General features: G+C 42.5%; 1 protein-coding gene across 1 annotated transcript in view; it reads right to left on the reverse strand.

The window, feature by feature from the left end:
- Positions 1-16,252, reverse strand: part of OLFM4 (olfactomedin 4) — a 154,493-nt gene that overhangs the window by 69,544 nt on the left and 68,697 nt on the right. The window contains exon 5 of the mRNA XM_069639496.1: positions 13,388-13,600. Within this exon, the coding sequence (XP_069495597.1) occupies positions 13,388-13,600 (213 nt within the window). The remainder of the gene's footprint in view (positions 1-13,387; positions 13,601-16,252) is intronic.

Raw genomic sequence — 16,252 nt, forward strand, 5'->3', positions numbered from 1 at the left:
GACAACATCAGAAGACTGCTGCACATGGTAGCAAGTGATAGAGACCAGGAAGCGAAAATACTGGCAGTAGACACAGAAAAGGCTTTCGACAAGGTGTAGTGGTAGTCCACATTCAGAGTCTTGCCACAATACAGCTTTCCTCCTCACCTGGTTCAACTGATTAAACTGCTATATACCGGCCCTACTGCCTCTGTCGTAACCAGTGGCATTACCTCCCCCGCATTCAAACTACAATCGGGCACAAGCCAAGGGTGCTGCTGTCACCCCTCCTCTACGACTATCCATAGAGTCAATAGCGATGAAGCTCCGGGCAGACCGGGGAATGGCAGACATCATACAGGGGGGCCAGGAACACCGTGTGTCTCTCTACGCGGATGACATGCTACTTTACATTAGCAAAGGTCCAACATCCCTCTCACACTACTACTCGAGATAGGCCCGATGGCGGGATATAAAATCAATTGGAGCAAATCTGAGGTCATGCCAGTGTGCTCAGATATCCCGTGGGACCCTGGGGGTGGGGGCTAGCCCCATTCTCTCTGCAAACAGACCATATTAAATATCTTGGCATTAACATAAGTGCCTCATTCGGTAACATCAGCGACCCTAAATCTTTCCCTGACCGGGTGGATAAACGCCCTGAAAATGAATTTGTTCCCCAAGATAACGTAAATTGCAATGATGATCCCAGTCTGCCTGACACCCAAGTCCCTGAAAGAACTAGACAAAGCAAGCGCTAAGTTTATCTGGAAAGGGAAGAAGGCGAGAATACGCCTACAAGTCCTACAGGCCGCCAAGGCAAACGGTGGACTGGCAGCATCTCTTAAGTCCTACTACCAAGCGGTTCAAGTGTGCTGGATAAAACGCTGGCTGGACGCATCAGACGATTCCAGCTGATGAAATCACTTAACCCAATTGAAATAATGGCCATCCCCCCAAACAGGCTCCCGCCAAACATAAAGAAACACCCTATAATAGGGCCCACAATCAATCAATGGCACAAACTCAGGACCGTGCTAAGGGGTCCAAACCAAGCACGCATCACCATGGTCCAGCATCCAGGAGGTGTTAACCTACGGGCTAGCTCACAGAACACACCACAAGCAGGAGCAAGAGTGGCCAACATTAGAGTAATGGACATATGCAAGGGGGGGGGGGCTACAGACGTTCCAAGAGGCATGCATGAAACTCGGCCTGAACATAGGCTATTGGCTCACATACCACACAATGTGTACCATGATATGTCACCACAGTGCACATCCCCCCCAGACACCGACCCCAGCTCCCTGCCAGATTGAGATGGAGCGACACCTCAAATCCTCTCCACACCTCCTCACATTCTACCGAATGGCACTTCCGAACAACCTGGGACCGAACCACACACTAGCGCACATCTGGTCCGATGACCTAGGGGTTCAAATTTGGATATCAGACATCCTGGAATGCTACAACGCCATACCACTAATCTCCACCAACCTCAGAAATAGAGACATCCAATATAAAATACTGCAACCGCTATATTTCACACCTACAACACTATACCGGATGGGGATCTCCCAAACAAACAAATGTTGGAGAGAGTGCGGTGCCACTGGCACAATGGGACATGTACTCTGGCAGTGCCCCGTGATCTCCCCATACTGGAGGGAGGTACATAGGCAGATAGGCGACATCAACAGGGCTACCGTCGCATTCACACCTGAGGTGATGCTACTGGAGCCGCAGGCTGATGACTGGCATGATGATGGGCTAACCCGCAAACTCATAGGATTATTATTATTTATGATTAGGAAACTCCTTATCACCCACTGGACGGCAAATACCCCTCCCTCCTCAGCCGAGCAAGCCACACTCCTTTTGAAAACCTGTAGAATGGAGCGTGTGGCTTTCGCGAGACAGCAGACACATATCCCCACAAGAGCAATAAAATTCAGGGACCTAACAGAACTATACACATAAGAGGCGGAAGGGGGTAGGAGACATCGAACTATATAAGCATGGCAAGCAACACAATACGGGATAAATCGGTAAGGCGACAGGGGCAATTCGTACACCAACACCCTACCACGAAGGACAGAAACGCACAGGAGCAACTCATAGTTGGGACGAAGGGTGGAAACATTGATGTTGTTGTTGATTGGGTGAAGGGAATCAAGAGGGAGAGGGGATGTGGGGGGAAGCAACACAGTGAAGCGTGTTTAATGCTTACAATCGTTATTTTACGTTAAACATGACGTATGTAACAGGAACTATGCTCAAAAGCACGCTTCACGTGTGTGCAGTGATCTCAACTGTATGGTACTTTGTTTAAAAGAATGCTAATAAAAAGATGTTTAAAAAAAAGTATTCAGTTTATTACAAAATTTTTACTAAAATTGCCATGTTATCGCTCCATTAGTTCTTCAGCAATTTGTTTAAAATTCATTAGTTTCTATGTGTAAACAGGATAACACATCATGATATCATAAGACTTATTACATTTGCAATAATTCTGGTAGAAAGTTTGTTACTGCAAACATGTATGTACAATCATGGCCTCCGTGGCAGTGTTCCCACCATTCTTATGGAGAAAAATTATGATTTTCCATGATTTATTTTCCTATGTGTTTAGATATTTGCAATTTTAATTTGTTGCAGATTTGCATCAGGTGGGTTAGGGATTCATCATGATTTTTGCAAAATCTACAACAAGCATATTTTATTTCAGTGTCATGTCTTAAAAAGAGGACATCTCTTGTTGGAAGGATGTTCAGTCTGATTCTTAAGAATATATTTCTATGATGTGCACTTCAGAATTTTGTAAGGTACTTTGGCACAGTGTTCAAAACCCTGATAGGTTTTTGTAGATGAAGGTTGCTATGGTGCCTTTTTCTTCGCAATCGAGACACCATAGTTTTGTTTTAAACCCCTTCTGGGTTGTTCACAAGTGTCCATTCAGTCGCATTAATATTAATTGGAAGATGTTTACATTCTGATGTCCATGATTTTACGGTCCAATCTGTTAGATGTCCCATGGTTCCTTTTAAAACACTAAACTGTGTTGGAACATTATTCATAATCATTTTCCAGGAAATAATGCTAATTAATTCCATACTACTCGTCTGTACAAAGACAGTAGGTCCAATTCATATATTATTAGGGCTATAGGTCAACAGTTAGGGAGGAACACGATCTTTTTCCCAAAGGATCCCTCCAGCAGGTCCCATGTTTCCCATGTTTTTGACAGACTAGTCTCTGCGCTGTATGTCAAAATAGGAGTCACTTTTTGTTTATAAAACTTAATGACAGGTATCATTGAACAATGTCCATATTTCTTATAGAGAAATTACCATTGAGCTCTTAAGTTCTTTGTTTTCCACTTAAGTTCCATGATTTGGGTGCCTTCATCCTTGATAGCGTTAACACACAATCCTAGATATTTGGTTGTGCCGACTATGCAAACTGACTCTTTCCTCATGGTCCATTTAAAGATCTGCTTTTTGCTGTTTCTGTCATGCAAGTTTCTTAATATTAAGAATTGAAATTTTTCTAAATGTATTCTTAAACCATTTTGGTGGACGTATTCTTGCAGGCATGTGAGGCTTCATTGTAACCCTTTTGGGTTTTGGTCTAGAACGACCAAGTCATAAGCATAGACCATCCAACCAATAGGTGAGTCGTTTAGTGTTGAGGGGCGCGCTATTGGCAGTTTTAATGTGATCTTCAGGTCAGAGATGAAAAGGATAAATAGTGCTGAAGCTAATGGGCAGCCCTGTTTCAGCCCTCTAGCTGTTTTAATCTCTTTCTTCAGTGCACCGGCAGAGTTTAATCTTATTTGGATAGATGTTTCTTCATGCAGGGCCATGATTGCAGCTAGTAAATCTGAAGTGCAATGCCATTTCACCATTTTGGCCCACAGTCGATCTCGCTCAACACTGTCAAAGGCTTGTTTAAAGTCTATAAAGGTGAGGTACTGTGGTCTTTTAGTGCTTATACATCTTTCTTTCATTATATTTAGAATAAAGAGATTCACGTTGCACCCTTCACCTTTAACAAAACCAGTTGTCGTGGGTCAGAGATTTCAGTATCGGAAGCCCATTTGTTTAGTCGCTTTAAAAGCATGGAAGAAAAGCTTTTTCCAAGCACGTCCAAGAGGGCAATTGGGCGATAGTTTTTCAGATTCGTACGCTCCATTCTTGAATATGGGAACCAAAATTGAGCATTTCCACAAAGGTGGAATGCTGGCATTTCTCATTATTTGAGAAAATAGAGTATAGCAAAATTCCGACCAATTTTCCGGGTCCATTTTCAAGATAGAATTTAATAGCCCATCTGGGCCCGGGGCTCTCATGCTGCTTGCCTAGTTGATTAAGGTCAAATGTTGTACTTCTCAAATGGGATCGACCATGAAGTTGCTTTGATCTTTTTCAATTTGGTATCCTTATCTAGAGCGGCAGCATATAGCTCACAGTATTATTGAGACCAAATTTCTTCAGGTATCGGATTTAACAATAGTACATTTTGTGTTCCATCCAGATGGTGTACAAATTCCCAAAACTTTCTTGAGTTATTTCCTAGATGTCCTTGAGCATTAATTCCCTGTCATTTTGGGTCATGATGCACTTGTGGGATGTGATCCAGTTCCTAAATTGTTGTTTTCGCTTCTTGCATCTGTCAGCTCTTATTGCATTTGGTAAAACTCAGATCTTTCTGCAGTTCTTTTTTTTGGTCTGCAATCTCTTGATCAAAAATGTGCTTCTGCTTGAAGCTGGGCTTTCCTTTCATGGTTTACTGTTCTCTGTAGTTGATAAGAATAGGTTAATAGCCTATTGCTGCTTCATCAGAGTTGATCAGCATTCTCAACTTTCCTGTAAGAATTGGGACTTCTGTTGGAGCAATGCGTAGTGTATTTCTTACCAGTACTACTTAAATTAAAGTTGGCCAGCATTTTTGTTCTAGTCCATGTTACCTTTATCATTTAATTTGGTGATCACTGGCTTGTGTCTTAACCACTTCGAGAGATTTGATTTCATGGAGAATATTAAAAGACACCAATAAGTAGTATAGTGCTTCACTCAACAAACCTTGATTCCAAGTGGATGCTCCCCAAATGTTGCCAGGAATGTTACCATTTAACATGTGTATGTTTCTGGTCTGCATGGTTTTTAGGCAGGTGATAGCTCTATTTTTTTCTATTGCTTTTGACATTTGAACAGGCAGTTTAAATATATCCTTATATATAAATCAATTCGCATTTAGATCGCCACAGATGATGATCATGATGTTCTTATATTTCACAGTCCAGTTGTCAATTATGTTTATGACTTGTTCATTAAAGTCTGTTGTTCTACCATCAGCTGGATTCAAATATAAGTTGATCAAGACTAGCCAACGTCTTTCTGAAGAGTTGTAATCATTTACTTCTATTAGAAGGGACTGAATATGCAAATTGGGTTTGTGCACTTGTTTTACCATGAAACCTGAACCTTCTGTTATGATAGTTAACAATCCCAACATAGGGCTGCCTTTTACTCCCTTGTTTGCTAGGTTTAGATATACTGAACGGCCATCGACCATCGGGATGTGTCTTAGCCAGGTTTCTTGCAAACATATGATTTCCCAATTGTTTCCTGTGTGATTTACATTGTTGAACAGGTGGTTAAACCCCCTTGTGTTCCATGAGAGGATGGTAACTTAATCGTTAGTCTGTTGTTAATTCCTTGATCAGAAGACAGGGCTTTCGCAAGCCATCGCAAGAATCATTGTTGTTTAGATTAGATTTTTCTGTTGGTCTTTCCCATGTGGATTTTCATGTCCCATTCACAGTGTTAAAGGATATTTTTAGGGGATATATGTCACTGGTGTTTTCGATCTGTTGTTGGGCTTCAGCCTTGAACGTGTCTTCAGAGTACACTAAGTTTTTCTTAATGGGCATTTTTGTTGGTATTATTTGGCACTTATGCTTGCAGTCTTTTTGTATGTGGCCTTTTCCTCCTTAGATTGTGTTGTACATGTTTTATTCTCTGTTATGTCAAAGCCCATGGATCTTAGGGCTGTTGCGATCTCTAATAGATGATTATAAACTAGAGCTGGAGGGACATGAAGGCATACACAGCCGAGTCTTTCCTCATCATAGAATTCTAGTACTATTATGTCCAAAGATGTAACTGCTGTGAGTTCTGGAACATGGTAAAGTAATCAAAAATGTTCTTTCGATTTTAATTCATCTTCAGTGGTAAGGATACGTTCAAGTATTAGCCGGTTTGAGTAGGGAATGCCTGTGTTTTTCTTTAGCCGTTTATTTCCAGTGGCATCTTGCCGTTCTACTTGAGAGTTCAGGCAATTCAGTTTTTTGTTGCCCTCGCCTGTGGAGGGTTTTTAGAGACTAAGTTTGAATTATCTTTTTGGCTTATCATTAGGTGTCCCTCTTCTTTTAATTGTTGTCCTCAGACTTTATATTTTGTTTTTTTATAGGCTCTGCTAAGTAAATCCCTTTTCTCAGCTAATATCAGGAACAGTGAGTTGTTTTAGTCTCGTTCCTGACCCGTGCTGGTGAATGTTCTTCTTGTTGACTGCGGAGAGTGTCTGATGGAATCGTCATTGGATGAATATGAAGTGTCATTACTTTCAGAGTTTGTTAGGATGTCTTCATCATCATAGACCGGAAAGCTCTATTAAGTGTTGGTCGATGTCATTATTTATAGGTGGTTCTGTAGCAATTTGGACAATTTTGTTTTGTGTAATCAGATCTCAGGTAACACATGTAGACTTTGAGCTTTGTGGGTGTTGTGAAGTCGAGGTCAAAGCTGTCACTTCGAACCTTGGATTACTCATGAAGTTCCTTGAACTATTTGATTTAATATTCTTCACTGGTGATGCTTTTTTTTGTGTGTTTTTTGTTGTTATATAGAAACAGTTTTTTCCATTCAGTTTTTGCTTTGGTTTCGAATGAAAAATCGAGTAGTGTTGCTTTTCATCTTGGGATTCTTGTGCTTCTAAACTCATGTTTCTATTATGTTGTCCTCTACGAGTGGTTTTGACGCTTCAGCTATCTTTGAGGTTGTCAATGGGCTACTGTTAGGATGTGGCACTTGGTGCTGCATGGGTAGCAGGCCTGTAGAGGAAAGGGTTATTGTGGCTAACATGGTTTTTTCTGGGTCTTGATTGTGGGATACGACCCGAAGATTAGATCTTAAACTAGAGACAACAGGATTTTCATCATGAGTTGGTTGTGCTTTAGTTGGTTGATGGCTCTCATTAACATTGTCAAGGCCTTTCTCTGGGGTAGTTTCTACGGCTGGCCTTGTAGCGTTGCCTTCAAGAAGCTGTATACTTGCTCTTAATAAGTCTTTGGACAAACCGAGCAGTAGTTTTTTCTCTTCCCCGCCCTCTTTCTATAGGGTCATCAAATCATTCCTGATGTTATTTTGAGTCTCTTTGTCTGAGGCTCGAGTTTCTTTAGTGTTATCTATGAATTATTCAACGTAGATGAGTTTGGAATTCATCATGGCCATTAAAGTTGCTTGATCTTTGGGATTGTCATTAATGGCTTCATACAGTTTTAGGGAGGGGGCATGAGAAATGGTAAGCAATGACGTCAAAAAGGCTTGTGAACTAGTGATGTCTGAATGGCTTTCGATTGGCAAAGATTGGGGATTTCTTGGCTCCCTTGTCTGACGCATGTAGGTTTTAGTTGTTTTTTGCAATCTCTTCGTGGGGCTCTTGTCACTCCAGGCATAGGAGGAGTTTGTTGTCGAGGAATCTGGCATAGAGGACCGCGTAATGGTCACTGCTGCTACTTGTGTTTTACTTGTTTTGTATGCCTGATGATCAATGAGTTGTCGTTCAACTTGAATTTTTGATGATATTTCATTCATACTTGAGTCGTTCATCCTCCTTCTCTTTGCTGGTTTGACTTCGGGCATTGCAATGTTTAATCGCAGCGTTTGAGCTTTAGTTGGTAACAGGTCTGAAGTACCCAAAGTTGAATCCTTCCCGATGGCTATTGACCAAGTCTCATGCTCTTCATCCTCAAACACTATGTCTGGGGGTGTTGTGGTTGAGTCTGAGTTTAGTTCGACTACTTTCAATTTTTCCAGTGATGTTGTACTTGCAACAACAATAATTGATTTGATGCCAAGTCGGGCTTGCTCACAGGACTTTGGACAGGCCTCCGCTTGCAGCTGGATTGAAAGTGTGTTACTGATTAATTGTATTGGAAGTGGGTGTTTGACAATGCTCTAAATTGAGAGCTCTAAATGGGACACTTCTCTGTCAGTTTGGGTGGCCGAGCATTTGCTATTGTCTATTGTTTGTTTGATTAATTCTATTGTAAGTGGGTGTTCGGCAATTCCAGTAGCAGCAGTCAAGAGCTCTAAATGGGACACTTCTCCGTCAGTTTGGGTGGCCGAGCAGTTGCTATTGTCTATTCTTTGTTTGAGACAGCCGAAGGGGCTTTGAAGAGATTTTGAACTAGTCATAAAAAACCTTCTTCCTTCCATGGGGCAGCAGATGGCAGGGGCGGATGACCCACTGAGGGTTCTTGGGGAGGGGCATTAAGTTTCTCTGCAGGTTTGCTGCGCATGTTACTTTCAAACAATGCAGATTGGTTGGGAACAGAAGCTTGAATGTTGGATTTCAGCTGATATGGGCTTAGGGAAGTCAATTTCTCATTGTGTTGGGCAACCACAATGTTAGGCGTGGACAAGAAGGTTTGTAAAATAGGGCTATTGCTTTTCAGCGTACACATACCTTGTGAAGTGCATGAGGCAGTGTTGGACACCGCCGGGTCATCCCTTGAGAGTAGTGAAGATTCTGAGGCATTACAGGTAAGCTGCAGACAAACTTGACTGCTTTTGCATTGCAAGACACCGTGGTCGACACTGTGCGCTGACTTCAGATCCATGCTTTTAATGGGCTTCACAGTGGCGAGGCAGAGCCTTGAGTCACAGGGAACACAGGCAACACACTCTAGCCATACTCCGCTATGCCTAGTAGGCTGGTGTTAAAAGAGTAGCTTGCTCCTCCTCACTAATGGAAATGAAAAAAAGACTGCTGCACTGTAAAAGATTCTCAACAGTCACAGGCAACACGCTGCGGCCACACTTCGCTATGCTCCACATAGTATGCTGGTGTTTAAAGGGTAGCTTGCTCCTCCTCACCAATGGAAATGAAAAAAAGACTGCTGCACTGCAAAAGATTTTCGGCAGTCACAGGCAACACACTCCAAAGCAATGGTGCCAGTGCTTCCGTGAACCCATTCCCGTGGTGTCCAATAGGACTCCACAGGAATGGGGACTTCCCGAATCCACTGCCTGATATCCCGGCCTGCCGGGACTTGCAATGTACCAGCAGCACTGGGATATAAAGCAGCAGATTCAATCTTACAGTCCAGTGGCAACCCGCTGGTAGCACCGGCAGGTTACCACCAGACTTGTAATGAGGCCCTATATATCAAGTGCAAATATTTGTTGGTGTAGTGATGAAACTGTAGGGGAAATATTGATAGAGTCTAAAGTTTATCATACACACAAGGGTAGTAAATATTGGTACACAGATACTCTAGAGGGGTATTACCCAAATATGCAGGGAACAAAAGCTGCCTGATTGGACAAAAATGTTGAAGCCCATAATGCCAAACATGGGGAGCGGGGGCTGTAGGGTTGTCCCCGGTTCCCCTTGTTCACCATTATGGGCTCAGGGGCTGCAGGGGTGTCCCCTGCTTCTATGAAATTCTAAGTGGGGGACAATAAAGAAAACAAAAAATATTAAACAATGGAAGATAGGACCCTGCGGTGCCAGCTTCGTCCCATGTTGCCGGGATGTAACTGACGCTGCAGGACTACAGGAGATTCGGTGGCACCATTCACTGTGTGCTGCCGAAAAGGTAAGTGAGAGGGAAGGGGTAGGCGGATGCGGGTATGCTGGTTAAAGTGATGGATGTGATCAATGCGCAGCACGATTTCTGAATTAGAGATTTTCAGATTTGCAATTTTGCGCTGCACAGTAATCACATGGATCCCTCTAGAGGTGGACCATGACCATATTTCTGTCTGATAAAAATTCTGCCATGTGCTCAGGAGTAGTTGTTTCTCTTGCAACTTTCTCCTGCGCCTTGATTCGATTACAGCACCATTTTCTGCCACAAAACTTGCCTCAGGTTGGCATTTAGAACACTGTTGAGGTGAAGATTAGGCTCTGGCATGAAGGTTAAGATGGAAGTCATGACAAGTTGACTGAGGCACTTACCAGTGATGCCCATTGGCACCCCCATGCTTCAGTGTGCATTGAACCCATCATACCAATTTTAGGCAACACCCCTGATTCAACCTTAAAAGATCATTTATCGATTTGCCAAACTCTTGGAGAATAACTAGACATAAGGAAAACAAAGTGAAAATGAAGAAGCTGATACAGAAAATATTCACAGTCAATATACCATTTATGAAAACAAATGAGAGTGTTTCGAGATTCACCATTCCACTGGATCCTTTACTTCTATGCAGAGTAAAATACTTACACTTGACTGGAACTGTGAATTTGCCAGAAAGGAACCAGGATATACTAATGATAATAGCATTATTAGCAATAATACAAATACTAACATCTGGTTAGTATTCATTGCATCATGCTAGATTTCTTCCTTTTCTAGACTACCTCTTTGATTGACATGTATGATGGTACTCAATATATGAATGTCTGAAGAATGAAGGGCAGTGTTAGCCTTACTGGGATTCAAAGCTGTAATAACTGTTTGCACACAGCTATTTGTGGCAAGATTTGAACTCACAGAGCTATTCTATGCAAATTATTAGATTAGCCACACTCCTTGTCATGTACCCCCACACAGTCGCATATAACCCTCTAACATTTTCCAAATGTTTGTAGCAATATATAATTGAAAACATGTTCATGTAGCCAGGAATAAGATTGTTCAACCTATGACAAATGGATATTTTTCCTATGGACTTCAGCAGATATCATTAGACTGCATTATGTCTGTTGATGCAGTTTTAGGTTAATCCAGATTTATTTTAGGCCAATATCTTCAGAACCATGCATGCCGTCATTCACCTTATATAAGACATGTTGTTACGTTGCTTCATGTCAAAATACAGGTGGAAAGTTAGGCTAGAGATCACCATGGGCTAAGGGAAGGTGTTGAGTGCATGGAAACGGGGGATATGACCAAAGTGTTTACATAAGTATAGTAATCTGGAAAAGTCAGTCGCCCTCTGAAATGCTTCCACTGAATTTGGAGGTAACAAGTAATTGGCTAGATTGAGTCATCTCAGTAAAATCAATGTTGATTCCACAAGACAACTTTCAGGATTTAGTTTAAATAAAAGTTTCTTTGTGAACTTTCAGGCAAAGGGATGATACAAAATGTACCTTTGAGCATAACAGAAATAAAATGAAGGGTTATCTCATAGCAAAAATACTTTAAACTATATTAACTAGAAAATCCATTTTACAAATGTAGATTACCTCTACAAAATCAGTTTTGGAACAATGAGTTGGGGATGGCATATGAATAGTGCTAACACATCTCTTGTGATGGCACAACAGCTTGCAACTCACAAATCTTAAGGAACAACCTCTGTGTAACTTTGAACATCTATCATACCTCAGCTACAATTAATAGGATGCTTACATTAATTGAGAAGTGGGGTTCAACATGTAGTACTTGCCCTGAAGATCAGAAGCATGGTTATGTTAGGCTGTAAATTGATCCCTCGATGTCAAATTATCATTTTCCCACATATGTTTGGGTCTGAAGTTGGTCTTGATTCACAGTTAGGGACCATTCGAATTCTTTAATTACCCTATTATCCTGCCCATGGAAAAAAAAAACATTAACTTGTTTTCACTCTAATATGTGCATCAGGACTAATAATACAAATGCGCTGACTGGACCACCTGTCCCCACTTAGTCCAGACTGACTGAATGGAATCGAAGAGGTGTCACATTTCATTGTATTCAGTAAGTTGGATAGTGATGAGTGTCTCCCGCGCCTTGAAGCACTAGTTTATAGGCACGTTATAAAAGCCATATCATATCATATCATATTCCATATTTTAACCTTGAGGGGAATATGGGAAATTGGTTGATAGTATTCAAGACTACTCAGGTCAGCATTAGGATTCAGAAGCATAGGGTAGTTGGATGAATGTTTGAAGCAGGAGCAATTCTATCAGAGATGAAAGGACACAGCACATTAGTCATATGTATAGGTAGCAAGGAGAAACAGTATTTTATCAGACTTACATATCATTGTTCTGTTTGCGCCGCCAGTGGTTCATAATTTTTCATCATTTCTATCAGTTCCACTATCTCCTTTGGTGAACTTTGGTTAGACTGTTTTAGGAGAACTATGCATGATTGTTGGCTTCTGGCTGGCTTGTGGGTTGACTATTATTCTTAAAGATGGTTTTGATATTTGTAATGTTATCCAAGAAGACATTAGCTATTTTAACAGCCAGCTGTTGGAGAGTGTAAGTGTTGTCCCAAGCTGCAGCTAGGTGTGTGCTGAGTTCTCTAAATACCTTAATACTTCAGAACTGCTGTTGAAGAGTGATATTACTTGACAATTAAAGCATGGTTTATTTTTCTTCCCTTCATAGCAATTCCATTTTCCTTTCGTGACTGCCACAGTTCTACATTAGTTTGGTGGGAGATAATGTGAAGATGCACAAGGTGGTCACAGAGTTGGTCCAAGAATAAGGGTGTGGGACCCAAGACAAACTGGGAGAGCTAAGATGATGGGATGAAATCACATGGATGGGATAGGATGAGAAGCCCAGAAGGTTTTCATGTACCCCCTCCAGGCCCTGCATCAGAACATGGATGATAGCCCCCATCACACTTGATGCCCTCAGCTCCATCTACTCATGATCTAACATGGTATTCATCACACAAAATATTCCATAGAGGGTGCAAAGATGTCTTCTTCTCGCTATAAATACAGTCAATATTTCCACAAACATTGAAATATATTTCTGTCTGCTGCCTTGAATCCCCAATCTACTAATTTACCATTGCTCAAGCTTGTAGTTGCACCATATTTTCAAGAAACACACATGTGCAAAAATGCACAAAGCATACATGCTCCATAGACACGAGAACATCAGGGTTTTCACAAAAGTGATCTGGGCATGTCTTGGTGGTCATGCTCGAGCACAAATTATGCACTAGCCAAACCCCATGTGCACATTAATATAAGGTTAAACAAAATGGGAATCAGGGCCTAAATGTTTCATTTTTGCTCTTCAAAACTGAAATATTACCATATGGGTCAGTGAGGACCTTTGGTCTATTACCCTGGATAGTTTTATTTGACAGCTCTGCTTCTTTTATTCATGACTTGCAATCGTATTTGCCATTTGCATGATATTGAAGAAAACTCACCTCTACATGTAGCTGATCGATTAACTGATTGCCATTGCCAACTGTGAATTTCAGTTGAATGATTACACGCTCAATCTCTGCGAGTTCGATTTTCAGAATTTCAAAGTCTAGTTCACTGTACGATACACTGGTCTTTTCCATGATTTCAACTTTCAGTGAAAGGTTTCGAATCTTATGTTCATAAATCTCTATTGATCTAGTATACCCTTCAATCTGAAAGATAAAAATGATGTGTGAAATCACCAAATATTAGACCAATAACAAAGAGATAAAAACGAATTTGCCTAAGTAATCTGAATAAACGGAACCACAATTCTGCATGCTAGCATGGGTGTTAAATGGTCACCTATAGGGTGATGATAACGGTGATCACCAGCTTCACCTTCGCCCATAACTTGAGGGCACGTGATTATTTCAAATGATAATGACATCTTCCGAGACCTATAAGGCGTGACATGGGTTTTGGAGTTTTGCTGTTTAAAATAATGTTAGTTTAATAGTGAGTTAATTAAATAGACCTTGGGGGACATCACACGATTAGCGGCCGTGGTAAAACAACCAGTATTTGTGAATACTGGATGTTTGACCACTCTACACAATTCAGAGTTGCAAAGCGCATCCGAAAGTAGTGTATGTGAAACCTTATATTTTCACGCATGCAAACTGTGCCACAATGCATGCAAGCGAACTCCACATGTCGAGACTCGGAAATACCAGATATGATAAATACCACATGATTTCAACCTGGAATCCAGATTAAAATAGCAAGCCCAAAAGCCCAATCCCAAGCAGTTTGCAGAGATAACTGATATCGAAAATATCTCAGAAAGAGATTGATGTAAGATTGTTGTTCCACATGACATTACAGGTCTACAGAAATCCGAAACAGTAGCGCACCCTGATCCAGATGATCTGTGATGCAAACATAACCATTGCACACTGATGTGCCAAGGAAACTGGTTCAACAAATGATGTCATTGTTCTGCAGAACGGTATCCTGCCAGCATACAGGGTGACACAAAGGGGTCAACAGACGAGAGAGTCCCTGGTGATGTTGGGTGAGCACAGAGATTACCTGATTATAGGTGTGAGTGCAGGGAGGGCCTGTTGAGGAGGGCATATGAACACATGTATTTTCTTTACCCCCCACCTCTGACTCTACCTCTGACTCTGCCCTCAGCAACCTCCACCTGCCCATCACCAATATTCTTAACATTCTTGCCCCATTCATGAGGATCCACCTGAAACCTGCCTCGAAGCGTAACACGTGGTACAACACCAAACTTGTGGCCCTGAAATGAAAGTGCAGGGCGGCAGAAAGGAAGTAGCTAACCTCAGGTTCATTCTGTGACAAACTGGCCTGCCACCTGCCCCAAAGGCTGTACAGACTCACCATCCATGCAAAGAAAAGAGCCCACAGACAGGCACGGGACTCCAGCTCATCTTACAACACGATCTGCAGGGTACTAGACAACCCTTCTGCAGTCTCTGCCTCACCATCTCATTCCTAGGCCCTCTGCAATGCACTGGCCTCACACTTTTCCAACAAAACTCAGGGCATCCTGAACACTCTTTTTATACTCCCCCATAACCCATCCCACACCCACTCACCTCCATTCCTCTCTGCTCCTTCCTCCTTCTCCTCCTTCTCCCCTGTCACCCTGAAGAAGTTACCAGCGTTTTCCACTCCAAGTAGGTCTCTTGTAAACATGTCTCCCCTTGCTCATCCAGGACCATCAAGGATAACATCAGCTCTTTGCCTCTGCTCTCGCTGATTTCTGTAATCAATCTTTTGTCACTGGATGTTTTCCATCCCCTCTTAAGCACTCCCTTGTGCGCCCACTCCTGAAAACAAACATCCTCAGACCATACTTGCCCTGACAGCTACCACCCTATTTCCATCACCCCTTTCCTGGGGAAGCTGGTTGAGAAGCTGGCCTTGCCCCAACTCAACTCACTCACTGAACTTGTTAGTGGTCTCCACAAACATCAATCTGGATTCTGGGCATTCTACCCGTGAAGAATTGCTCGCATCTCTAGACTCCAACTCCCCAGATGTCCTTATCCTTCTCGATCTCGCCTCTCCCTTTGACACAGCCAATCATTCCATCCTCCTACAAAGGTTCCACAATAACTTCTGTATCTCAGAATGGGCACTGGACTGGCTGACCTCTTTCCTCGCTAGCCACTCTTCCCAAGTCATCCTGGGCACCTTATCCTCTCCTCCTTCCCTCTGCAGCTGTGGTGTCCTCCATGGCTCTATACTATCCCCCTGGCTCTCTAACATCTACCTTGCTCTCCTTGCATGCCTCATTGCCTCCTTCTCCTCCTACTTCCAGTGTTACGCGGACAACACACAGCTCTTTTTCAAACTCCGTGCTGACCCTCTTGCACCCTCCACCCTCCCTGACTGCCTATCTGTGATCCAGTCCTGGTGTGCCTCCAATGATCTCTGCCTCAACGCCTGTAAAACTGAGATCCTTCCCATCAGGACCCCTGCACCCTCCTTCTTTCCCTCACTCTGGTCTTCCTCCTTGGGCTCTCCCCCTGTGCCTTCAACTGAAGCCAGAAACCTTGGAGTCATCTTTGACTCCTCTCTCTCCTCCCCCCCCTCACACTCAGGACATTACCAAGTGGTCCCACTTTCAGCTATTCCTTCTCAAAGGAATTTTAGCTTCTCTCACTTTCCCTCAGAGGCTCAATGTGACCCAAGCCCTAGTTCTCTCTGGGCTTGACTACTGCAGTAGCCTCCTCCAGAATCTACCATCTTCCACTCTGCGACCCCTCCAGCTAATCCAGTACAGGGCAGCAAGGCTTATTCTTAGCCTTAAGCCCAGGGATTGCATCTCTCTTGCACTAAAACGT

Source organism: Ambystoma mexicanum, chromosome 7q, assembly GCF_040938575.1.
Source record: "Ambystoma mexicanum isolate Mex_15411 chromosome 7q, UKY_AmexF1_1, whole genome shotgun sequence".
NCBI lineage: Eukaryota > Metazoa > Chordata > Amphibia > Caudata > Ambystomatidae > Ambystoma > Ambystoma mexicanum.